This window comes from Anabas testudineus, chromosome 7, assembly GCF_900324465.2.
Source record: "Anabas testudineus chromosome 7, fAnaTes1.2, whole genome shotgun sequence".
Lineage (NCBI taxonomy): Eukaryota > Metazoa > Chordata > Actinopteri > Anabantiformes > Anabantidae > Anabas > Anabas testudineus.
The window spans coordinates 5,150,502-5,178,237 of NC_046616.1; the positions used below are offsets into that span (position 1 = coordinate 5,150,502).

General features: G+C 39.7%; 1 protein-coding gene across 5 annotated transcripts in view; it reads left to right on the plus strand.

The window, feature by feature from the left end:
• The window catches only part of LOC113166996 (solute carrier family 41 member 1-like), a 54,282-nt gene that overhangs the window by 11,464 nt on the left and 15,082 nt on the right, over positions 1-27,736 (plus strand). The window contains exons 1-2 of one of the 5 annotated variants that reach the window (XM_026367286.1): positions 22,688-22,806; positions 24,661-24,995. In XM_026367286.1, coding sequence (XP_026223071.1) covers positions 24,696-24,995 — 300 coding nt within the window. In that variant the 5' untranslated portion in view covers positions 22,688-22,806; positions 24,661-24,695. Of the gene's footprint in view, positions 1-22,687; positions 22,807-23,709; positions 23,757-24,389; positions 24,554-24,660; positions 24,996-25,639; positions 27,715-27,736 lie in introns of those variants that run through there. The other 4 variants (XM_026367287.1, XM_026367289.1, XM_026367288.1 and 1 more) reach the window with 4 other exon arrangements.

Here is a 27,736-nt window from a genome sequence, read left to right on the forward strand (position 1 = left end):
TGGATATGCATTTATCTACAATATACTTCTTTAACATGCTACATACTGTATTCCACCTGTGTGCAATCTTCAAATAAGGGTCTGACTAACTCTAGGCGTCACTGTAATTATACTTCTAGTGTAACAACATTATTTAACTGTGGCGAATGTGTAATATGTGTGTACATAAATGTAAAAATTCTCATAAAAGCCTGTTCTTGAAGATGATAGGGCCCCTGAGGCTGCCAGGGAGCACTAAATATGTGACTGCTGTAGAGGAGGTCAAGATGAATGATACAGTAAATAGGCAGCAGCATAGAGGAACATTTACAGTGAGGCTCCTTGGCTTTGGGTCCATTTTCATGGATGTTTATTACAGCTAGACTGTAAAACTCAGAGGTGCACTCATTTGTGATCAAGTCTTTATGTTGCAAATGATATATAATGAAGACAGACGTGTGGGTGGATCTGCCAAATGTATTTTATCAATTCAGGCAACGACATGGTTTGAAATCCTACTTAATTTAAAATCATTCTATGTTTACATGCAGCCTGCGCTTTGCAGTTATGTAATTGCTCAATGTAGAAGTATGCATCCCTGTAATGGGAGAAACTACTGACGCCTCAATCTGCTCCACTGTGGTGCAGTTATTTGGTTGTATCTCTGAACACAGCTACACGCTCTACACGGCACTACCTCCAACAGTGTTGTTGAACTCAAACCCTCGCTCTGTGTATCATTTGCCTCCATACAAAGGTCCAGATTGTCACCAGTGTCCTGCCGTGTTCTATAAATCCTTAAGCGGGATTTGGAGATTATTCTCTGCTCCAGGTTAATAGTTCACTTTCTACCACACTTTTTACCACAGAAAACCTCCCAAGTCGATTTTAATAGACTGAATTTGATGTTGGGCCAAACAGCTCCACCCTGCAGCTTAAGGTGCTACAACTGCCATAACACACACGACCGTCTCAGGACAGATGTGCAGTTGTGGATGTTGTGATGTCGTAGTTGGAGGGGGCCTTTCCAAATGCACCCGATTACACTTTGCAGTATTTCTTACAGTACTAATTTGCGTTTTTTGCATGTGTGTAAAGAGGAATTCAGGGTTTGAATTAGGTTTTGGTAGTGTGATAAATTAAAAATCAATACAGAGTGGATTAACATGGCCTACGGGACAGTAGGGGACTAGGAATACATTATGTCAATGAGAGTGTGACTGACTATCGTTAATGTAATGAATGTTATGGGAAACATTTGCTGAGCTACATAAGTTCATACGTTTGTTTTAAATATCCCAGCAACTACTGGCCTGGACAACATTTTGTATGAACATACACACACGTTCTCTTTCATGTTACTAAATGGTAGCTGAATTTCAGCTCAAGTTCAATCCTAAAAGTTTCACCCTTGACATTTCCCCTAGTATTGTCATGAGTCCAAAATTCCCATGTGTACAAGACATTTCAAAATCCAGTGGGCAGATTGCCATGAAACTCGCTGAGCGCTTTCACAGTCCTCTCAGAGTGACCTCTGTCAACTTTTTACACCATGTGAGCTCTGCTCTTGTGCCATCCTTAAGCAAAAGCCTTCTTGCAGGCAGCTTGCCAGGACATTTACTGAAACATATCAAAACCTCTTAATCTTGTGAACCCCATGACCGTTTCTCTGAAGCCTCCAGCTGAGCAAACAATACATTTCAGTAAAAACAGTCAGCAGGTTGTTTGTTGTTCTAAATTTTAAGAACACTGCAGAACATAAATTGAATTGCATAACAAACATTCAGGCAACAATTACCCATCTAAGTCAAGTCAAAGTGCTGACTGGACCAGACCAGCAGTTCAAGCCATTAAAAGTAAAGCAACAGTAAATTACATCCTGAAAGGCTGCCATAACTGCAACACACAGTTTTTTCTCCCTGTTTTACAGAGATCCTGCCATTATTGAAGCATATACATCCAGCATCTGGTTTCCATTTGTATTGCGTGGAGATCATTCTTGTCAGCCAAGGTTTCTCTTCCTTTGTTTTTGTACTTATGTGATTTCTATTGAAACCATTACATAGAAGTGTGTGTGTGAGAGTGTGAGTGTGAGTGTGAGTGTGAGTGTGAGTGTGAGTGTGAGTGAGAAGAAGAAGAATGACAACACTGTAATGCCTCTATCCTCAGTTGGCATCCACCACAGAGAAGAAGAAAAGGCGGAGGGAGCTGTGGATACTTGATTCAGTCGAGAACAAAAGATGCTTTTATTATTAGATTTCTCAGGTTTTCTGTCTCCGTCTGTTGAACTTTGCTGCGCTGCTTCTTCTTCCAAGCAAACAGTATTTCAAGGCCTTAACATAAACACGTGAAAGACAAACACATAAAAAGGGAACATGTGAATCAATAAGCAAAGGGCAGTGAAAGACTGATTAGGACAGACAGATTTATAATCGTGTGTCTTATGTAACTGAGCCATCGTACAGCATATACCTGACTGTGGTCACATTTTTCCAGATGAAGCAGGTCTCGCAGTCTGAGATGGTCCCCTTTGGTGAGCCTTGGCTTATGAGGGCAGTCTGGATGATTTCATCATTTGCCAGCATCTGTTACAGTTTAACAGATGTGCAGTCTGGTTACTGTAAGCACACACTGCACCCTGAAACATGCATCCATGAACACACATGAAGGTGGTGCTACTTCAGGGCTGAAACGTCATTACACAGACAGATTAGAATAAAAAAACTGCACAACTGCAGGCTTGAGTAAGTGAAGCCAAGTCTTTCTGACCACATCATTTTTCTGTCCCAGTGATAAAGGAGGATAGCTAATTATGTTTAGACACTACTAAAGGCATTTTTAATGTATCCAGGGTTTTTTTATCCTTAGAATTAATTTATTTTTACAAAAAACACAATGGTTTTGTTGGAAGTTCATAAAGAGGAGATCTCTTGCTGTCTGGTATGAACAGAAGATGACACTGACGACATGTTTTTTTAGTTTTTCTATCAATGTGTCCCCTAAAAACTCAGCAATTGTGCCTGTTTCTGATTATATTTAGGCATGCAAAGCACTGCTCATCGTGGCCTTAGTTTAAAAAAACTTCTGGGAAACTGAAGCCATTCCAATCTCAGAGTTGACTTTTCTTTTTTTTTTTTAGCATGTAACCAAAACAATCTTTTACTAAATTTAACCAAAGAAAAAGTGCTTATGTTCCAAAACCCCAACCACCATAGGAGTCAGATTCCACACTTTTCAAATGCCGACTTCCTGGCCACTACAGTGTAAACAAACACACACAAGCAAGCGTGTGTTTCCGCATGTCTTTATTTCCTTGTGTGGACAAATTTTGTTTAAATACACTTCTTGTGGGGAGATTTTAGCTGATTCTTGCACGTTCAAAACACATTTTCAGGGTTAAAACTAGACTTTTTGGGTTGGGGTTGGGATAAAGTTTAGTTTAAATGCTTTTACTGTAGTTTGGTTGGTGTAATAAGACAGGGAATGCATTTTATCAATGAGTGTCTCAAGTAGAGTGAGAGTGTGAGTGTTTGTATACTTTGAAATATCCAGGCAGCAAATATGTTTAAATGTGACTGGCAAACCAAATTTGTAGTAGATAAATATAATTTGTAGGAGACAGGGTTGTTTCATTAGCCCTTCTCATGGGATACATAACATTACCACCTTCATCTATCTGTTAAAGGCATTAAGTGGCTTTCTGTCAATTAAACATTGGTCACTGTTACGTTAATGTTTCTTTCAGATATACTCATTTGCGTGACCGAGAGAGCTGTGCTATGTGCATGATATTTGTTATACATGCAATATTATTTTAGTTTCAGTCCAGTTCATGCAAATAAAACATTAACAACATTCTTGGAGTACGTGGTAGCCTGAGTGACCGTTCCTCAAAGCATTAACCTTTTATTATACTTTGAAACGGGGGCAGCAGTAGCTCAGTTGTCTTTGTCAAGGTGTTCTTGGACAAGGTTTGTAGATGACATTCATCAGGCAGTCATTTATAAACCCCAGGGTTGGTGGTTTGATTCCTGATTCCCCTTAAAAAGGGGCCTCAAAGGGGCAGCCTGTCCACAATGCAATGTCCCCACTGTGGGATTAATAAAGGTTTCTAATAAAAAATAAAATAACATTAAGATATTTTTTATAATTCACTAAATGCTCAGTTTTCTTGTGACTAAGAAAACTTGTGACTTTGGCTAAATCTTCACAACATCCATCCAGACATATTCATGTATGGCACTGATAAGGTGATATGGGCATTTGTGTTTTTAAAGACATTGAGATGTTCTTCATATTTAGCTCTGCACCATCAAACCCCATGAGTTTGTGTACTGTACGTCCATAGAGTTTAAGAAATACAGTTGAGGTGAATTGATGGGATATATCGTGTAGGCTCTAAATGAAATGCCAGTAACTGGGATAGTGCCTTTAACCAACAGTGTATCTTTCTCCAATTTAGGATCATCTGTTGATTTGTTTCTGCCTCCTGTTTATATAACTGAAGCTTCAATCTGCTGCCAGTTTGTCATGTCAACAGTGTTTGTCTAGACATAGCTTACCCTGAATGCTCTCTAGCATTAATTGCTCTTAGAGATGTTTTGAAATACAGTCCATTGGTTGCTTTCCTATGGTCTGGCTTTGTTTGTTCATTCTGCTGCTCCGGCAAGAATGAGATTTTATGTTTCACTAGTTACATCAATAATTCATCAGCTCTGTATTTTGTAACAGATGTCATAAGTGCAACATCATGGCAGAAAGAAAATCAGAGAGGAGAGAGCAAGAAAGAGAGAATAATTCCTCTTCCCCTCATCGTCTTCAGCCACCATATCATTTGCACTGGAATCTGGAAATTGGGCCTGTGAACATCTCTGACTCCTCTGGATGGTAAACAGACTTATTTTGTGGCTGGGGAGGAATGGCTAGAGGAGGAGGGATAAATATCAAGGAGGCTAAACAAACAAAAGACGGCACAGGAAAAAAAAAAAACACATCCACAGTGAGTGCTTTTAAAGAGCAGCTTTCATAAAACTGCGTAGGGAAACACTTTCATAAGACTGACTACTGTTCCTTTCTGTTCTTTGTGTTTCGCTGCATCTCTCTCATATTCTTGTGGAAATGCTTTGGGCAGTGATGGCATCTGCAGAATTTCCTGTAGACTGTAAGCATCAGGAATCTGGGTGGCTTAAGACAAACAAAGTTCAATAAATAGAAGGATCACAGCAACATAATATTAAAGAAGAGAGGAAAGAGAAGATGTGTTCTGACAATTGCTTAATGCAGGTTAGCACCATCTCTCTGTAGACCGCCCGTATGAATGCATCTCCTATCCAGTGTAAGTAACGCATTCTGCTCAGATAAATTATATAATAGAGGCTTCAGTAACAGTTTTTGTACATTTCAGAAACTGACAGTATATTTTATAAGGTAAATTCACTCAGCTTCTATAATAAGCAGGTTTTCTAAACCCTCTTTCTTTTATTCTTCACCAGTTACCTTAACAAAGTAGTCGTTGAAGGTGAATATATCATATTTCAACACTTATCTGATCTCAGTTATTTTTATAAAGGCAGAGCTTCTTTCTTAGCTTCAAGATGGTGGAACAGCCACTTGGAGCGTTTCATAATTTGGTGAGTGCCCTTGTAAATATTAAAGGTTGCACAGAGCCACGTGTGGCTTCGAGTGATGTCACTGTGGAGTCAACATCAGTTGAGGCTGAAGACGACAACTATGAGAATGCAGTGAAAAAATGTTGGTGGTCTGAAAGGAGGGAGCTTACCAGACCACCATCACCACCAAGACTAGGGACTAAAGGCCACATTAGCTGGTTTAGTCAGTATAAAAAGAGCATAACGTAAAAAAAGCATTTATGTTAAACTAAACTACTATTAGATAAGATTTCACTTCTAAGAGTTGAACCTCTACAGCTGTAGCATTAAAGTGCACAGAGCAGTAAGGTGATCCTGCTGCCAGTGTGCAGTGTGATACAACTGTTAACTAGAGTTAACTAAATGATGGCAAATTTTCATTTTTTTCATTATCACAATTATTTTGGTCAATTTTGAGATGATTATCTAAAACAATTACGTTTACATTTGGCAGATGCTTTTATCCAAAGCGACTACAAGGTACAAGGTAATTGCGTAAGCGTAAGGAAGTCTTGCCTAAGGCACCACCACACTATTCAGCCGATTATTCACTGACTTTGAAAATAATGTGCATTTATTGAACTTGCTCCACTATGGCTGTAAAAAGTTGAACAACAAAATCTCCCCACCTGAGATAAACACCTGAATGTGCAACAGGTGCATCAGAAAAACATGTTTGAATAATTAATACATACATCTATTCATTCTTGTGGGTTAGTTCTTTTGGCTCTTTTGTGGTAGTCAGTCTGCGTGATGGATGCTAGGAGGCTTTGCTAGTAAATAAATCATCTTATTGCGTTCAATCTTTGGCTGAATTAAACATCGCTGTTAGTACGTTTGGTTGTGAGTACGTTTGCAAAAGCACACTGCCACAAAGGGAAGGGGTGTGCTGGATTTTTAACACAAAACAACAAGACAGAACAAGAGCATCATTGCACAACAGGAAGTTCAATAATTCTTGTTGTTTCTGGTCAATAGAGATAAAAATCAAAATAACATCCCCATGAGTGAATCAAGATAAAATCACATGCTAAACCTTTGTTGTTATCTAATTTACAGGAACATTTGTGGAAAGTCTGGCTAGTAGATTTCTATTTTTAGTTGTTTTTGTTTGAGTATGTGGCATAAAATGAAAATGAAATTGCCCTCCTCTGCTCCTTCATACACTAATATACAGCACTGAGGATGCCAGTTGCCTACACTTTAAAATATACAGTGAAATAAACAGAGTTTTTCATTTGTTATAGAATAGAGGCATATGTAGATTGCATTATTCATCAAATCAAAGTTCTGGGATGCCCTACTGTGCCTTTTAGATTTATTCTCCACAGAACCTGCTCTAAGGACATTTTCAAACATATCTTATTATACATTTTTGATTGCCTCTCCACTGTCTGAGGCTTGTTGTTAGAGGCACCCAGCAGGGTTTGTCTGAGGGTGTCTGGGACCTAGTGGTTGACCACAGAGAGTCCTGCCAAGCCATTGTAATGTTAAAAGAACCACTGCATTCCTTGCACTGCAGTACGAGCGCTGAACTTGGCTTGGAAAGTCACAGATTTGAGGCCCATGATTTCCCAAAAAGCTTCTTGGAAAGTAAATTACAGTAGCTGCTATAAAATTAATAGATAACGAGTATATGTGAGAGAAAAGACTTTGTAAACCCAGAGTTTTTAACTGATACAGAAATAAGAGTAGATGTCAAGCATCAGATTGCAGTATGAGACCTAGCTTTGACACGGTACCATGAATATGATTCTACTGACTGATTATTTCACACAGTGAAAAGTGCCAAAATCTCAATGTATTCCAGGAATGATCACACACACCCAGATAAGTCATTTTTTATTACTGACTTTGGTAGTTGACCAGAGGTCTTAGAGGCCACAGTAACTCTGATGTGCAAAGGAGAGACTTGAGTCACGTAGAATATAGGATGACAAAGTTCAGTTTCAGAAGATGCATACTGCCATAGGTGAGCTATTTCACCACATCTGGAGAAACGTGACTGCTGCCATTAGGTCACTATTGCAATAGATGCCTGCTGTTATAGTGGCGTTACTTAAAGAGATGTTGACGTTCGAGGTTTCTTCCTTTTAAAGGGAAGTTTAGAGCTGCTCAAGCGGGATTGTTGGGTTTTCTATATAATTCTGTATACAGTTGTATTGTGTTAGGTATTAAACCTGACACTGTAAAGTGCCTTGAGACGACTTTTGTTGTGATTTGGCGCTATATAAATAAAACTGAATTGAATTGAACTCTTGCATTGTGGGATGAAGCTGTGGAATCTTCACTGCGATGGGGTGGTTTGGATTATTCTGACGTTCCTGTACAACAATCGACTATTCATCAAACCATGGAAAAAAATATAATTTGTCTCTCAGCTTTTGAAATGAAGCCCAGAAACCAATATCATTTAGACTTTCGTTTTTAGATTGTCATTTCCTATGAGATAATACTTCGAACGTGCACTTGGTAACACGGACCCCGTGTCAATCCCAGAATGCAACATGTTGTTGACCTGACGTCATTGTAAAACTGGGTAATTGTTTTGTTGACAGGTCCTAGTTGAAAAACAACTATTTGAACAGTACGGGGCCTATCTTACAGTTGAGTAGCTAGAATGCCAATGAAAATGACTTTGCCAGTGTCGTTTTTAAACCACACATTGGCAAACACCTTCGGCTGGCTAAATAACTGTGTGTGTGTGTTCTCCATCATATAAGTTCCTCATTAACCTGAGATTTGAACCTGTGACCTCCTCAGTCACATTTCCAGCCCCCTGTGCCAGCCCTCTAAGCTCAGCGCCCAGTTGACTAACAAACACGAGCTGATTCATTATTACTGCTGCTGGCAGCGGCTCTGTAGCATGCAGGACCTGGAAACTAAATCTCTCAAGATGAAGCTGGTTTACGTATATAGCAGCATTTATAAGTCACCGGTGTAGATTTTACTGTAGCTTTTCTATCGTTTTTTTTTTTTTTTTTTTTTTTTTTTTTTAACCACAGGTTCTGTAATAGGTTTTTTATTTTCCTGTAATGAAAAGGTCTTTGTCAGGCCAGAGTGAACGTGCTCTCCTGTAATACATATCTGTAGGTTTTTTTTGCATACAGTCATGTACAAACAAGCAATCGCTCAGTCACATGCATTTAATTTACATATTGCATCATTCTTAAACGCATGATATGTATTAATTGCTTTAGATTTTAGATCAGACGTGTTATTGGGCTTGTTGTCCAAATCAGATACTGCAAGTTTGACATTATCCACACAGTCAGGGACCTGGCAGGCACACAGCAGTACTTGGTGTTGGCTGTAACCCTGGTACAAATCCCACTTCAGATATCAATTTGGGACTCCCGCTGTCTCAAACAGAACATCTTTCACGTACAGAAAATGGGTGGATAAATATATCTGTTCTCTCAGCACAAACACAAAGTCACCCTTCTCTTGTTTTATCTATCGCTTCTCTTCTCTTTCAGCTATCACCTTCCATCTATTCGTCATGTTTTCTGAGCTCTTCCGACCAGCTACATGCTCACACACTCGAGCCATTCACCAGATCAAATTCAATCTTTTTTGTATAATTGCTGCAGTACTGTGTACTGCCAAGTGCCTGTTTGAATTGGACGGGCTTTCAGTGTGCTCGCTGTAACAGATCAAGCAATCTCATCATGTCTTCTACTACCAGCCTGCCTCTCTGACAAACTTTACTCCAGAAAGGTTCAATTCCCAATACACTCAGAACTCACAACAAGGTACGTCCTTGATGATACAGTGAATTTAAAAACTATTTCTATGAATCTATCTTTTCATCAGTATGAACGATATTTAATGAGCCAGTAATAACAATAAAGAGTTTAAATGAGGAACTTGTGCTAAGGGAGATTCAGGGTTTTTGGAACAGGGTGAAGTGACCAGTTGTTTCTTGTTAGGGTTTGACTTTTGTGGCAAATAAGTCTGATTAAAGCAAGCAAGTACTAGTCATGCTGCCTCTTCTCCTGTCTGCTTTCAAGCCGAGATTTGTCTTGATCATTAATCTGTGTCCATTAGGTGCCCCATCCCATCTCTACTAGATGTCACTTTTTAAAAAGGAGTGGAAATGAGGGGTTCCAAAAACCTTTCACTACCTGGAATCTGGATGAAAAATAGCCTGGTTTTCTACCCCACTTCCCAGATAATTCAGTACTCTGTCCATTACTAGGTCTTCACCAGAAGCAATCCTGCAGCCCATCTTTTCTTCCTGGCATCTGTGACAAAGTTGACAGCAGGTTAAATACGGTTACACAACAAGAAGAACTGGATTCACTTTGTTGACAAGTTAATAGGGAGGTTTTGTTTCACAATAACATAAAATCTGACACCAACGAGTTCAATGCAATGCCTGTTGGACATTTTTATTTTTATTATTTGCCTATACAGTGTATTATACAGTATACAATCTGTATTATCAAGCACTAAGTATGATCTATTAGAGTTTCCCCACTCTAACAACAACCTGGCCTTTACAGGTATCAAACTGCCAATTACAGTAACTCCCATATGTCATGGCATTAATTTGAAAAGAATAGGGTGTGTGTGTGTGGAAACAAACAGACCTTTTAGTGAAGCCATTTAACATGAGTGATGGCAAAAGTTTATTTAACTGCTTCATTTTCAGGGTTGGGGTTTGTGTATATTGGCTTAGTGTCACCTGTATTGAGCAATAAGTAGCTTGGTCCATGATACAACAGACAGACTGGTAATAAAGACATAGTTTGATTGGATTGGTGAATTGGTAGATATTTTACAAGTTTGTTGTTCAACCATAAAACAACCAACAGCAAAAAGAGAGTGGGATAACAGAAGGTAGAAGAAGCTTATACCAAGTTAAAAAGAGCAGATGAAATATGCAAATCTCATGTGCATGTGCAAATCTTTAGTCACAACTTCGTTGATCTATGATATAGGAATTCCTACCAATGACCATGCATTTAGCACCACCTATACTTTTTGACAACACAGCATGAATTACCTTTGCTGACCAGCCCATGAAAGTGCACTCAAAACTGTGAGTTTGCAGCCTAATAAGTGTTAATTATGTGTTTGTTGTTATGCCTATTTTCTGGTTTAGAGATGATGGGTTTTTATATTGTCTCACCACAAGGATTAACAGGTAAAAACAGGAAACGGCAGTTACCTGGTTGCTGCATCGATGATCAACATCACAATTACTATTGACTTGAGTATTACAAGTCATATGTATATTGTGGCAGACTTTTCGCCATAACCGCCCCACAGAACTTATTCTAAGCAACTAAGAAAGTTCTCCAGAAACTTCTTTAAGTGCAAATTTCAAGCTAAGTAGAAAACAAACAGTGTGACAGCTCAAGCTGTTAAACATTTGCGGGGCTCAGGCATGTATGGATTTTCTCAAATTAATTGTAAAATGACAACAATATATCTCTTATCTGTCATATACTGTATATTTGTTCCCAACTCTTCAAAGTTGTTGGCATACACATAACCTATCCTTGTTATAGGATTGTGTCATTTTGATAAGAAAAATAACAATATATGAAATGTAATAATAAATAATGGACAACCTAAGTAGATTACATGGTGCCACCTAATTCCTGAAATGCTAGACTTAAACCTCTGATGGTTATGCCAGAATAATCACTGACATCAATATATCGTTCATCAAAGCCACAGTGTGAGATGAAATCACTTTGAGCAACCTGAGAACATAGAAGTGTCAGATAGTTGAGCCGTCACCGGCTATTTTAAACAATACCGTCAATTAGCATTACAGCTCATGTGTGTTTTCAAACCCGTAGTGTTGCAGATCTTATACCCAGAAGCAGAGGGATAAGATTTTAAGTCTGGGACTGTAAACACTTTGTATGCCATGCAACTGTGGCTTCATACTGGGAGTGAGTGCTTTCAATATTGAGGCCTGGATTAGTGTTTGTTATAAAACAGTACCTCTCCTGGGATATCTGCTTTCTCTGTTACACAGGAATCTACAGAAATCGAGACCTTGCAGAGACTTCAGGGTTGGACATCCAAGAAAAAAGAGAGGTAGAAACACATGCACAGAAAAAAAAGAGAGAAAGCGCCGTGCGAGTGTAAAGTGTGCCTGAGTTTTAACATGAAGACGAAGGTCTAAACACTACCACATGCTACGAATCCATCAGCGAGAGAGACACACTGTGTTTGTGTGTATTCTTATGCAACCATACACACATGCTTCTCATGCATCTGTGTGTGTGTGTTTGTGTAATTATACTCACTTATCTGTGTGTATGAAAGCAAGAGAGAGAGAGAGCGCAAGAGTGGAATGAGTTGATTGTAGTTTTATTATTCATTGTTGATGTCTCAGACCAATTACAAGACATATTAGGCTGTACTTGGCAGAAACCCACAAGCTTGCCTGCAAAAAGTCAATAAGAAGCACAAGCCAAAGAGTTAACGTGTTGTTAACACAGTCAGTCACACACTCAAAATGTGACTTTATAATGCACAATAGCTCTGTGGGAGAATTATGTAAGAAGATGCATGGCCGGTCAGAAAATGTGTTTTCCAGAAACTGTCATCACAATCCAACGTTTCCTGGTTAGCATTAGTTTCTTATGTGAAGGGACTATTCTATCTTCACTGTGTGTGTGTAGATGCACAGTTATTCGTATGTGTTCGTGAGTTAATTTTCCCCCACTCTTCTGTGAATGTCAGAGCAGCCCTGGACATTTCCAAGAGAAAGCATTCATTCAGTAAAACAATCCCACATCACGCTCCAAAACCACAAGGAGATGAGAAAATCACATCCAGCACGTCTCAAAGGTGGATTTTGTCCAGTAGAGTCAATATATGTGAATGGAGTAGAAAAGATGGAGTTCTGTTGGGGCATTTTAGCCGGTCCTCACAAGTTTAAAGAATGTTAAGACCAGGTTTTTTGGTTAGTTGTGATAGGATTCGGGTAAGGGGCTAAGAAATGCATTATGTTAATAAGTGTCCTCTCAAGTAAAGTGAGTGTACATGTGTAATGTGAACTGTATTATTTAAGAGGTTTTTATTGTTAAAATAACCCAGTGAAAACAAATTGGACAAGAAAGACCCGCGATACATTTATAAAACAACATGTAGAACCAAATTTGGGGACACATACTTGTTCCTGCAGACAGTAGTTGGTATTACTTTACTGTATTTCTGAAGCAAATAGGTAATCATTTGACACTTGAATTTCGTGCTGTGTGTGTGTTTGTGTGCTCAGATTGCCTTTGATTCATGTTAAATTTAGTCTGAGAAACACTTTATTATGAGATACACACAGAAAGAGAAGAAATGAGGAGGGGGTGGAATATTTTTTAAGCACTTTACTTTGATCTAAATTAATTTCACTGCCAAGTTTACTGGTTAAAATTAGGGACGTGTCTGATTTAAAATTAACAGAACTCGTTCTACAGTAACTGGTTATTTCACTGTATTGATCTTCTTCTCATGTGACTAATTTTGCCTTTGTTAATGTAGTGTGACAGCTGGAAAATACAGGAGTTTGTGTAGTCTAAGTTTGTAATCTACTGACCAAATCTGTGTGTGTGTGTGTGTGTGTGTGTGTGTGTGTGTGTGTGTGTGTGTGTGTGTGTGTGTGTGTGCGCGCGCAGCTTTGCTTTGCTTTCATTATATCAGCTCACAGCCCAAGGTCCTTTTGGCACTCTGCATGCTACTTGGCGAAGAGAAGAAGAGGTTTCTCTCTTTTACGCACAATAAATACTTCTCTCGTTCTCTCTCTCTCTCTCGGATGCATTCACTTTGATGGTTCTCCAGAGTGTGAGTCACCACAGACTGAAAATGAAAAGCGGTTCAGTGACATTCTTGTGCGTCATTCTGTGTACTTAATGCTTGGACTCAAACAAGCACAGTTCTAAACAGAAACGGCACATGTGGTCAGCAAGCCTCGTTGAAGGTTGCACTTTCACACTCTAGTCAAAGCCGCACAAACATACACAGAAAGTCTGAAGTATTTTCTTAAACACCATTTGTTTCTTAGCATTTTTAATTTTTGAGTGTGCTGAACCTGTACACCCTCGGGCCCACCATGTTTTCTGGCCGCCTGTGTGTGTCTGTGTATCACTTGTAGAAACACTTGTGTTATACAGACACTGGCACATCACACCACCACTGATCACAATCGGGCCAGTGGCTGGACTCTATTGGGATTTCTGTTTTTGTTCTCCTTGTTTAACTAGATTGAAAATAAACTTATAAACAGACCAGCAAAGAAAATGAAATGTCTTAATCTATACTTGATTTCTGACTTTGAATGAAGACAGAAGAAGGGAAATTGTTGTACCACCAGTTGTAGACTGAACTGTGGAAGTGAGATAAGAGCTATTAATAATGCCTTCAACAGTGCAGGAAGTAGGGTTGGTTAAATATGTTAATACAACATAAACATACAAATACTAATTGATGTGCAGCTTCTGCTCTCCTCTGTCACAGAGGGTTGGTTGTAGATGTTTTTCCTCTGCTCAGTTTTACAACCATCGTTGCACTCTGGTCTGCTTCTCTTTGTTCACAGCAGGCAGCAGGATCTGTAGGAGGAATCAAAGAGTCTGCTCACTTCATTATAGGAGCACTGCTGCTTGTTATCAACTTCTCTGAACCATCTTTCATGCTCTTAAATTCCACAAGTTGTCAAGTGCCAGTTACAGCATACAAACGATCCCTTCTCCATCTTCTTCTTCACCTTTTTGGTTGTTTTTTTTATTTTGGTAGTAGTAATCTAAAACATGAAACTAAGATTAAATATAAAGTGGAGGTTTTTCATGATCATATTTTCACCATCTAAAGATCTTCTGTGATTTAGTTGCGAGACCTGTTGAACTAATAAGCACCCGGTCTTTCAGTGTCATGCTGTGTAATGTTACCTGTTAACTGCTATTAAACAGGTTTAGTTTAGTTTTTTATGCTATAGAGTTAAAAGAATCAGAGAAGCAGACACACACTGTGTCAGGTTAAACAAGAGAGTACAAGAGAACAAGTAAATCCAGCTTTTGAAGAAATGAATAACGAGTGTCTACCGAGGCTCTAATTAGGCATCACAACACAGGTGCCAAAATGAGCACTGATACTTATCCTAATGGTTACAAACAATAGCTGCAATCTTCTACTTATCGTAAGAGTAACTGTACAGTAACTGTGGTAGCAGCACTTGTAACAGCAGCAGTGCTGAGTGAAATGACAGGACGGGGGTGATTTGAGCAGTTGCTGGCCCTGTACTTTTGTACTCATGTCAGAGTTAGCAGCTGGTTGAGCCACAGAGACTAACAGTGATCATGTACAGAAATAAATCACACACGCAGATCACCGCATAGCATGACCTTAGAGGAAGGAAGAGAGAGTGTTGTTTCATGCTTTGTGCACAACATGCAAAAAATCTGTATTGGCTATAATTTAACAGCCTTGTAGGTTTTGTTTAATTATGAAAATCAACAAATGCAATATTACATTTGACCTGAGAGTAAGTCCATCTGAATAATCCTCTTTTTCAGTTCCATGTATTATCAATGAGTTATTTAGTGGAGCATCATAGAAATAAGTGGCACATGCTATTCTCAAGTTCATCTTGAGTAGACTGCTGGAAAAAATACATTAAATGACTGGGAACAATTGACTTGAGCTGTAGAAAGGAAGTAAAGGAAAGCAGTTATATGTGGACAAATGAAACCAGATAATCATACACAAACTACTTTCTTGTAGGAAAGTCATGTAGCTGACATTCCTCACCCCACACAGATGCTTCAATACCCCCCATCTTTTTACACGAGTTCCCAAAATGCATATCACAAGACTCTCTGAGCAAACGCATAATGAACCTCTGTACTCGTGGGAGGTGGATTAGTTGTTGATGATGATGATGATTTCTAATGATTCCATTAGGTCTTGATTTAAGATATATTCTGTGTATCTTATAGAAAAGTGTGTTCCTCACTCATAAGGAGAGTGTGATGAAAGAATATCCTTAAGGTGTTACACACAACAACTGTGTGAGAATCACCAGTCACTCATCATACTATAAACTTCAGCAGGATCATGTCCCATGCTCCTTAACAGCATAGACGCAGATCAACAGATGAACCTGTCTGAACTCAGAAGAAGCTGACACATATGCCCAGAACACATGCACATACATGCTGAACCCATTCACAGGCATGCAGTCCAAGAACAGATATGTCTTTTATATTCTGCCACTGGCAGCTGTATCTAGGAAAAACTGTGAATGTGAACTGGTATGTCTACACCAACGGTACTTTAGACTTTAAACTTCTTTTTGGAGTTTTGGTCACAGACCAAATTTAAGAAATAATAAATGCAAACACATACTGAGTCGGTGTTTACTCCATAGCACAATACCCAGCATATAATTTATCACCACAGATGATGACTGTCAAGAACAAAGCTCAGATTTCCTGGAACCAGAGGCGCAGACTATTGAGCCCACAGGGGGAACTGAAGGAGAATTAACACGTGGCAATGAAGTTAAATTCAGGTAAAGTAAACCTGTCACCTCTGCCAGTCATAAATATCATTTAAAAGTCTTCCGGAGAATAGCTGGCAGCTACTTACGACTGAGAATATGAACACACCTTATCTAGGTAATCAGCAGTGGATAGGGCAGGGATGGTTGGAAAACAAAGAGTGCTACGTTCTTCACCCAGTTTTAGGCTACCTATCAGTGACTTCTGTCCCTTCATGTTGTCCCAGACTGACCAGGGTGTTGAGATCAGGGCTCTGTTTAAGTCACACCTGTTATATCTTTGGTATTTCTTGTTCCTCTTAAATTTGAAGGCTGATCTTTGACAATTAAACCTTCATTTACAATAATTCTCCAACTTTTTCTTGTTGAAAACTCAGTTCTTTTTCCCACATAGCTATAAACTTTTCCTGGCTGATTTAAACTAAAGCTCGCCAACAGTTTTTCAATGTAATGCTGTTTGCACAGATTACTTAATTTACCTCATTTTAATTTAATTTTGTTTTTGCGTGAGGCTCCCTGTTTCCAGCTCTGCCTCTGGCCAAACAAAGCCACAAATCCACTCCATAAGGAAAAAGAAAGTACAACAGTTGCGTAGGTTAAGAAGGTTGCCTCCACACACATCAGGCTTTTTCGTGCACATTCCAGCTGCAGGACGAACTTGCGGCGTTGCGGTTGTGTGCCTCCGTTAACCATCGGCGTTATAGATTACACACGTCCGTCCAGACTCGTATGCTAATAAATTTGTGGGTACAAGTGGATGTTTCTTCCAGATGTAATGAAATTACTACCAGACGTCTGAGATATAACAGTGATAAGAATGAGGCCAAAATCTAATCAGTTCATCATTGAGTGAAACTTGACAGTTAGAAATTTGCATTGACAAGAATTGGGAATTGAAAAGACAGACGTCCCAAAGACATAATGCTTTCAGTCCTGGTTATCGCCAAGGCGGAGGCATAAAAACATGATTTAAGTGACACTGGTTTTGGGAGTCACACACGTGGCCCCCTCTTCTTAACTACACCTTCCATATGTCGAGCTCAGCCTTACTTTGAGTCTGTACTGTAATGCTCTAGATTTATAAATCAGGATACTTGGTTTTAGTACCATACTAGTTTTGTTGAATGTTCCTATTTTTTACCTACTAAGAAACTTAATACAATTCTCAACTATTCATTTACAGTGTATTTGAGGAAAAAAAAAGATTTCCTTACTTTAAACTATGATTCATGCAACAGTAATGCAATACTTTTAAAAAGATAACTGTTCTAATTAGATCTTTATCACACTACTTTGTGACAAAAATATGGAAATGTAGCAAACAGCAGTGTGGCTGATGACTGGCAAACAAAACACGATCATGTCCCAATTAAATTATATAAACATAACATGATAAATTAGATTCTCGTCCTGTTTCACCAAACAAATGAGTCATGGCATCTTTTCTAAGGTGCCTCTTGAACAGCTGTCCAGTGAAACAGGAAGACAGCAGCGTGATGTTGAGTCATCACTGTTCTGATGCATCCAATAATAAACAGCTCTTGTACAAGTACAAACACAGCATGTTAAAGCTACATATCTAGGTGTACTGTACATTCAGAGTTGAGGTAAAGTGTATTCAGCAGATCTGTCACACTATAGAGGCATTTATATTCAGATGAGTTGTTTTGAGGCAGCTGTGGACCAGTAGCGGAGGTTTTTCAAGTTTCATACTCTTGATTTAAATAAATTTTTTGATTTATAAAATAAATATCTATATCTATACACACAACCATCCAAAAGTATTGGAACAGTGAGGCCATTTCATTTATTTTTGCTGTAGACTGAAAACATTTGGGTTTGCCATCAGAAGATTAATATAAGACAAAAGATCAACATTTCAGCTTTTATTTCCAGGTTATTACGTCTAGATTTGATCAAAAACTTGGAAAATCGCACCTTTTGTTTGAACCCACCCATTTTTCATGTGAGGAAAAGTATTGAAAAATTTAGACTTAAAATAAAGTCAATAAGACTTGATATTTAGTTGCAGTAACTGCATCAAGCTTTTGACCCACTGGATAAAATAAATAGAAAATAAACTAGTTTATCCAACACAGATAGAAATTTAATGTTAAACCCCCCATACAAGTGGGAGGTTTTCTAATATTGAGACACACACAACTGTATTTCAATAACTCTTGCAACACCTTGCATCATTGCAGCTACTATGAGTACTGTCCCTTGTTACCGTGTGTGTGTGTGTGTGTGTGTGTGTGTGTGTGGGCAGACAGGGCAGTAGAGTTGCCGGTGGTAGTATGACGAGGCCAACAGCTGCTGCTGTGACCAGCAACAGGTGCTCCAAGGTGCAACAGAGAAAGATAGAGAAATATACCTTTACCCATGCTGCTGTACGTCTGCCCCCTTCAGATACACAGGTCCTCTAAAAACACTTATAGGAGATAAGTCCATATTGGTTATGTGAAACCTATCGTGCATTAGCATGACAAGTATTTAACCCTGTCTCACGCAACCACAGGTCATGTTGCACACTGACAAATGGATAGTTTAGAACTAGCAAACAGAAGGACAGGACAGATGTTTCAAAATTCAAACAGATGCAATCATATGCAATGCAGTCATGTGCACAGACGGGCAGAGCACTGGCTGTCTAAAGGGCTGATAGCATGGCTGGCAACAGTGGACAGGGACATTTATTTATAGCAACATTACAAGTTTCCATGATAGTTTCCACCGTGCAGGCCAGAGACTCTCGAAGCACATGGCTATCTATCAGCCACTGCGCTTATCATCACACGAGTACCAAAGCTACTGTGTCAGCGGCAGCTTCTAAAACACTACATGGACCAAGACAGTCACAGTTCTGAATCACACGACACTAGGGAATACTCCTCTCATTCTCCATCTGACAACAATGTCAACAAGCTCTTAGGAGATTATACACTTGTCTTAATAAAAATCTTCTATATTTCATAACGGCTTCGTCCATTCCACCTGATCCATTTCTTCTGTAAGCTAAAGTTTATTCTCAGTCACAGTATGATTCAGCTAAATATGCTGTATGTGAGTTGAATTGACTGAAATATCCTACCTAAAACAAATCAATGGTTATCATTGGGAAGAACTGGTTGTTACAATATACAGTTTATAATTATCTTCCATTGTGGACATTACATATATTTGAAAGAAAAACAAGACGTATCCTTTAAATGAACCTGTGTTTGAACAGTGTTACCCAGCATTAATTTATAGTGAACATTCTCCTGGTGGGACAGTGATCTTGAAAAGGCAAACTTTTCCCTTCTCATCTTACCATCACTCCACTTCACGCTTTCAGAATAAGTCCAGTACCCATCCCAAGACTCCAGTTATTTGATTTTCCCCTCAGCTGTGCCAATTCAGTTGTCTTGAGTTGTGATGTGTACAGGACTGAATGCTTGTCACGTTACAGTGGTGGCATTCGTGAGGGGTTATGGATGTCATGTGTTTTTCTACACATACGAATGTGAAAATACTCCAGCCTAACACTTTGAATAGGGATGATGCTGTATGTGTGTAAAAAAATAAAAATAAAAAACCTGTGCTTGATATACTGTTTTCAAGAAATGTGCATTTTTTAATTAAGCAGCTTTACTGTACTGGTGCAATAATGTGCTTTGTTTCTGTGTGTGTCTCCTCATATATAGTTTATGTATACCTGTCTGTGCATGCATGTGCATGTCTACATGAAGGTGTTAATGAGGTGCTGAAAATGCCAGGGCTCATGCAGCCATGGTGATCTGAAGCCAAAGAACACCACAAAACACATACTGTACACGTAAAAATCAGGACTGAAATGTATAGGAAAACATATGGGAAGGCAATCTTAGTTTTTCTGGACTTGATTATAGTTAATATGAGTTGAAAATAAACAGTGAGGGGCTGTAAACCAGGTTTCCATAACCTCCAGGGTCTTTCCACCTTTGAATAGAGGGATAAAGGAATCCATAGCTATAACAGAGATCAAGTTACTATAATCTTAAATAATACCAGGACTTAAAGCCTGTTGCACACAAATCATCTGACAGACCACCGTGCTGTTGATGCCACCACAAGTCACGCCACCTGTAAGATCTTTTTTTTTTCTACTTTAAGACCTTGGCAAATTGCTCTTCATACTTGTCGACTCTAATATGCTGAACATTTTTAAAAGCGTCTTTGTCAGGAGCAGGTGTTCAAGCGTGCGTATGAAAACAGAATCTCTCCACTGGGATTTGCTTTTAGCTTGACTGTTGTGTTGCTAATGGGTAAGTTATTTGAATCTTTTTAAAACGTCCTAGAAGCAGTGAGAGATGAACGAAACCTTTTTGGTACCGTTCACTTTAATCCATGCTGCCACCTAGTGGAGGACTATGTACCTGTCAGTGAGTGAGAATGAAGGTACATGCAGGAGGTTGGATATGAGTGTGTTCAGCAGCGCAGCCATGCCAAAGGAAAATCTGAAACATAAAGCCCAGCAAAGACTTAAATTCAGTTATTAGGTAGATGACCTTATATTTAAACACCAGGAGGTCCCACAACAACAGAAGGCACCACAGCAATCTGGGCCAAATCATTACCATATGGTTTCCCATTAAGTTAAAGTACTTTGGGGTCACCTGTAATGGAAAACAAAAATGACGATACTACTGATGTTGGACTACATCCTTCATTGTTTTACTCTACTCAGCACTTCTAATGACTTTGAGCTCCTTTTTCCGGATTTCATGTTTTGGTTCACTCCCCCTGTCTGCTTCTGATTTCATCTAAAAGGTTTCGAGAAACCCACTGTGCACTACCTGCCCAGGATCACAATATAGTGCATTCAGTTTAGCAGTTAAGGAATTAAGCTTCATAAACAACCATAGAAGCCTTAAAAATAATAATACTAATAATAGAGCCTATAGTAGTATCTATACTAGACTATACACTGAGAATAAAACACTTAAACATGTCTTCAAAAAGAAAATGATGACTAATTTCTATATTATATAATAACAAGTTATAGTTCTAAGGTATTGCCTAACTTTCTTGGTGGACATGGAACATAATGTACAGTTCCACTATAGTGCAACAGCTGATAAAGTACTCCATCAATCAATACATACACAACCAGCAGCTGATTATCTCATATGTTTACAGAGCAGCAGTAACAGTTCTCACTTTGTCACACATGTAAGTTAAATGAATAAATGAGGATCCAATTCAGACACAGACCACCAACATATGAACATGATCACTGTGACATAACCCCTAAATGTCACAGCGTGCACTCTGTGTGCTGTGCTTTCAATAGAAACTGTGTGCTCAAGATATAGAGTATTGAAATTCAGCTTATGAATGACATCAACTTTAAATATCTACTCATCACAAAGAGGGTAACACCAGTTTAAAAAATGTCACTCAAGTTACACACACTATAAATATACTATAGTAAGTATAGTCATAGTGTGTTAAAACAAGGTCAGCTTTGACCTTTAAATGCTGCACAGTAACTAAACAGACCTCTGTTACAACACTGTTTAGTGCCCATGTAAAAAAAATAAATCTGTAAGGTTTATTCTTTCAATGAATGAAGCAGTGAAAATGCTGTAGCTGCCCGTTGCTGTCATCAGCCTAGCAGAGATGGAAAGAGACAGTCGGGGGGGATATCCTTATCTGCCAATGCCATGAAATTCAAGACGGTGCCCCGTGATGCATGCTCATACACCGCATGCGCACACACACACTCACTGAGCTTAACGCACACACGTATGTAAAAAAAAAAAAAAAAAAAAAAGCACAAGCAGATAGAAGGCGAAACATACACTTAACCTTACTATAGACACAATTTTACACTTACACAGACACACGCAGCACATTAAGCAGACTCACTGCTATTCTTGGGAGCTGGACTTCACCTCAGCTGTGCACACTCACGCCCAGAAGCTCTGGAGACAAAGGTAAGAATCACAGAGCAAATCTCAGCTTCTAGTAGGCTATAGTGACTAATTTCTACTTGAAGTCAGTTCTTGGAAACAGACAGCAGTAATGTGCTTTTTCAACAACAACTTAATGAGAACATGTTGACTGAGCCACAGACTTTGTAGCTCTGCAGTGCAGCTTCAGTTTTTACTGTAGGCTCCTAAGACGTGGACTTGGACGTGGGCCAGTCCTACAGTTTCCCAGTGGTTTCTCTATGAGGGTGCATGGAGTGAAATAATGTTTACAGCACAAATATTTACCTATTTATTTTGACTGATTCTCACACGTCCTGATTTTGTCTTCTGTCATGAGCTCTTCTGAGTTTATATTCTGACATTTTGCCATAAGATAATATTTTACTATAAAACCCAATAAAACACTATTTGCACAGTAAATACTTTCTGTAACTTCGGGATTTATTCAGCCTGTGAAACTTTTTCCTCTAAATTTAAACAGAGGAGCAGTCTGTCCACGGAGGGGCGGGACTAAATCTTGTGTTTATCCAATCAGAAAGCGTCTGGTTGTGTAACCATAGGTTACTGGAGCAGTCGTATTATGGGATGTAGAGATGGCAGCCTGCAGGAGAGAAGCATGTCAACACAACATTTACACACTTGTGTATTTCAGGGATGTGATGTGGATCTGATGGAGCAGCAGATGAACACTGGTGTCGTCGACATTGTTTGTATTTCTATTTCTATTTCCCGTTTTTAGCATCATTAGCTTAACGCTGTTGTTGTTTCGTGGCTTCGTATTGAGTTGGCACCGACTGGATATTTAACACTTATTTAACGCGTTAATGTTGAGGGGACTTGTGTCCGTTTCTCATCAGCCTCTAACGTTACAGACATAACTCACAACAGACGGTCGGTGAATTTAAAGTGCGGTCGTTTTAAGCTAGCTCGAGTGTGTGTGCGTGTTAGCATGCAGAGCTCACCAACGGTTTCACGTCACGTTAATTAGCCGGCGGTGTTAAAACAGAAAATACTATTGTGTGAAAACACTCGTCTTTCTTTTAAACGTGCCATCTTAAAACCTAGATACTCTTCTGATGATCCGATCGAAAACATATTTCATCCGCTGCAGGCTTAAACGTATTTTGATCGGTTTCTCAGCCTCCTGTGCGGACGGTCGGCAGGTCGCCATCTTTGTTTGTAATGAGTGACGTTAAAAGTAACGACGAGTTTTTATAAACTTTATTTTACTGAAGTGTGTTGATCAAGTATTTTACTTTGATCATTTCTGTCATATCCATTAAAAGTACAAAACAAACGCACATAAGTGTTCTTGAGTAAATAATAGACACAGACTAAATACAGACCTGAAATAAAATAAATCTTTAAATAAATGAATCAGAACCAGAATCACACTCAGCTGTGAACATGAAAAACGACAGGAACTCCTGAATTTAAGTAGTTTTGTTCATGTTGGTTCATATTGTGTTAGTAGAAAACTTTAAAAGACTCTTGTCTTGTATGGATCCAAAAAGGGAGATTATAGTTTAGTGGGTAAAATAGTTCAAGAACGTTATTTTATACAAAACACATATTGTGATTTGCAGTGAGAGTAGAGAGCAGGTGGAGGAACAGTTAGAGAGGTGGAGGTTTGCTCTGGAAAGAAGAGGCATGAAGGTCAGTCGTAGTAAGACAGAATACATGTGTCTGAACGAGAGGGATCAAGGTAGAAGCGTTAGGTTACAGGGGGCTGAGGTGAAGAAGGTGCAGGAGTTTAAGTACTTGGGGTCAACAGTTCAGTGTGATGGAGAGTGTGGAAAAGAGGTGAAGAGGCGAGTGCAGGCAGGTTGGAGCGGGTGGAGGAAAGTGTCAGGAGTGTTGTGTGACAGAAGAGTGTCAGCAAGACTCAAAGGAAAGGTGTACAAGACAGTGGTGAGACCAGCTCTGCTCTATGGGTTAGAGACAGTAGCAGTGAGAAAGAGACAAGAGGCTGAGATGGAGGTAGCAGAGATGAAGATGTTGAGGTTCTCCTTAGGAGTGACCAGGTTAGACAGAATAAGGAACGAGTACATCAGAGGGACGGCTCACGTTGCCTGTGTTAGCGACAAAGTCAGAGAGGCCAGACTGAGATGGTTTGGACATGTTCAGAGGAGGGATAGTGAGTATATTGGTAGAAGGATGTTGGAGATGGAGCTGCCAGGCAGGAGGGCAAGAGGACGACCAAAGAGGAGATATATGGATGTGTTAACAGAGGACATGAGGTTGGCTAGTGTTAGGGTAGAAGATGTTCATGATAGATTTAGGTGGAAAAGGATGATTCGCTGTGGCGACCCCAGATGGGAAAAGCCGAAAGAAGAAGAAGGCGCCGTTTGCTTTTTAAATGGATCAGTTTTTCACGGTATTGAAAAACTGTGATTGTTTTTTGGCTTGTGTGCAGGGTTGACCTGCATCTTTCTTCAAACTAACTTAAACAAGTCAGTGAACGAGTCATATCTGAATCCAGCAATAAACTAGGAAACAATTTTGAACTATTGAAAACAAAAACAAAAAAATCTTCTTCTATTCCTTTATTATTCCCCAGATTAAGCCAGAACTGCCCCACTTGTCACCACCATCATGCCTGGTGAGGATAAATCGCCACAACAGACACGCCAGAGGAAAAAGAACAAGAAGTCCCGCTCCAAGGGGAAGAGTCCCAGCGCCCATGTGGGAAGCGCTTTAGATGGACAGGATGACCTTATCTTACCCTCAGTCCTCCAGCCTCCTCCCAAAAAGGCGGCGGAGGAGAAGAAAAAAGTGTCAGTGGCCAAGGTAGCGGAGGAGTCATCCATAGCTATCTGTCTTCAGGTGCTTTTCCCCTACCTCTTGGCAGGGATGGGCATGGTGTTTGCTGGTATGGTGCTGGACAGTGTACAGGTGAGTACATTCAGTCCTCAAGCTGAAAATATGGCAAAAAATGTTCAGACGGAAATGTTTTAAACATAGAAATTGGTTCATACCTTTTGTTTTTGTTTTGTCATTAGTTTCTCTGGTTTTGGGGCTTTCTAAACTCTTATTACCTACACTCTATAGTGTACCTGAAAGCAGCACACCCCAGAGCTGCAGCTGACAGCTAAAGTGTTGATTGTAGATGTTCCCAAGGTGAAGCTGGCACACAAAGGCCAAGGTTAGGTTAGGGGGCTGGGTGGTGTCACGGTTCTGTCTTCTGGAACCTATAATGTTTACATTTATAAGGGGGTCATACAGTGTGGCCTGACGGCACCACAACCACTGTAGACATTACCAGACAGTCGTCACAGCATCTATCTGTAAATGCAGTTTGGTTGATTGATGTGGTGTAATTACATGTTAGCTAATTATGCCCTTTTACCTGTGCTACGCTCCCCAGGCCAGCTGGACTCAGAACAGACGGACACACTGCCTAATGATGAGCTGATATCTCATTCTTTATTTCTGTCCTTGACTAATACTGCACAACTGTCCTTATATGGCCCTTTCCCTTCACTCCATATGCTGCTCATCAGTATTTTCCTCCCTTCTCTTCTACAGTATCTGTTATCCTTCTGTGTCTGATGAAGGGCAATTAGTCAAGCTTTTGGCTGAGCAGTGTCTCACAGCGCAGGGGATGTGGATGGATGTGTAGAGTAGCTTATCTGAATGGATAGGAGATGAAGGCAATCAAGACTATCAGCGATTAGACTTGTTATCGTAGCCTGTTGTGGTTGTGGATCTTGGACAACCACATGCTGTCGCTGTATGTTTTATGCTACCTGTATGACATACGTCTACCAATGGGCTGTTTCAGGATTTGACTCCAGTGAATTTCATTTAATTTCCAAGTTATGGCTCACTCAGTTTTACACGGGCTGTATTTCTGACGCCTCCATAACATTATTTGTTGGCTTGAAATGGACTTTTTAAATAAATCATTCCAGACTCTTTCGTTCTCAACCATTAAACTGCTGGAACTTTAAAAAATGTGCTCATTATGTTCTGTAAATTGGAGTTGTGGTGGTAAAGATAAACCTAAAGGTTGGGTGCCAGTGTGTTAATGTTTGAGAAAAAACTATCATGCCAAATACAGAGCAAGTGTGGGTGGGCCAAGAACAGTTTATTTAATTGCATATAAATGATAAATGAGAGGGTGGCTGTAGGTTGATGATGAATAAGCAGCTAACGGGAGGAATAATATAAGGTCCACTGTTGTTTGACAGATGTTTAAGTTGGTTTATACATGAATTAGTTGTTGCATCAAGATTGTTCATTAATTATGTGATTTTCTAGGAAGACATACAGTATAAAGCATACGGTAGAATTATGGACAAATAAACTGTAGCACTGTAGAGATAGAGTCAATTCGTGGAGAGTAAGAATGAGTCACGATACGGAGGAAGAGATGAATGCAGGGAAACCGGCCGACGTAGAAAGAGGGATGTCACATGGCAGGAGGGAGGTAGGACGAGAGGCAGACACAGTGAGAAATGGGGAGAGAGAGTGAGAGAGGCTGGAAGCCGGTTGTTTCCCTCATGAGTTTGCATGTCGGGCAGCGCATACAGACCAGCCTCTTTCTCTGCTACGTCACAGCAGAGGAGAGCAGAGGGAGCAGGACTACCCTGATGCTGACAGGAGGAAATAAACACTTCAGCTTGCCAGAAGCCGGCTGCTGAATCTAGTCAGTGGATCTTTTAGATCGTTTACTGACATTACCGAGCTGGTTTTGTTTGCCTTTTTTTTTTTCGGGCCTCTCAAAAGAGAGAAACTGGTCAGCATGACAAGGACATAAGGGGATCTTTGTACTAACTCTCAAGACCTTTTGGACAATTCTTCATCTTTGCTACTGTCAATCATTCAGCTGCCACGGAAAGAACTGCTGTCAGAGGATCCAGCTGTCAGAGGATCCAGCCGTGCTTTTATGCTGGAGGTCAAGTGGATTCCAATCTGGATCTAATGGATTCAGGACTACATCCAACCAACACTAAATTAAACTTAAAGGAACCAAATCAAATTCTATCTATTCATAGAATCAGGACTTCTTCATCTATTTATGCTGTGACTGGATTTCAAAACTATCCTTACTAACTTTTACTTTATAAAACTAGATCAGTCAAAGACAAACTGCACATGTGGAGCATCTGTGATCTATGAATCAGACATGGTGTTAATAATCTTGTTACCCAGTGGTGCTGACAAATGGACAGCTCGTCATTGCTGACTCACCACTGGGCCAAAGATGTCATGCTTCAGTGCCCCCAGAGTTAAAGCCTTTAGGTTTCTGCGTTGGAAAAAGGTTAATTCATGTAAACAACTGCAAAATTACAAAATTAAGATCTGAAGCATGGAGGTACCTAATAATTTTATCCTCAACTAAATACTTTTGCTTCATGTTACACTTGGAATCACTCTATGTTGAACTAAGTGCTTAAGGAACCCCTCGTTCAACATGGTGGTCACTCGTCTGGAGCTGGAACTTCGCTACCATGGCAAAAAGTTGCGAGGTGTGACGTGGAAGTTGACTCGGTCCGAACACGGTTTCCTACCAGAGAGCTCCTGGCTGATTGCTGCTCAGGTTCTAGTGCCGTACCTGGTGTCAGGGCTTGGAATGGTCTCCGCTGGTATCGTTATGGACCTTATACAAGTATGAGCATCTAGGTTTTCTG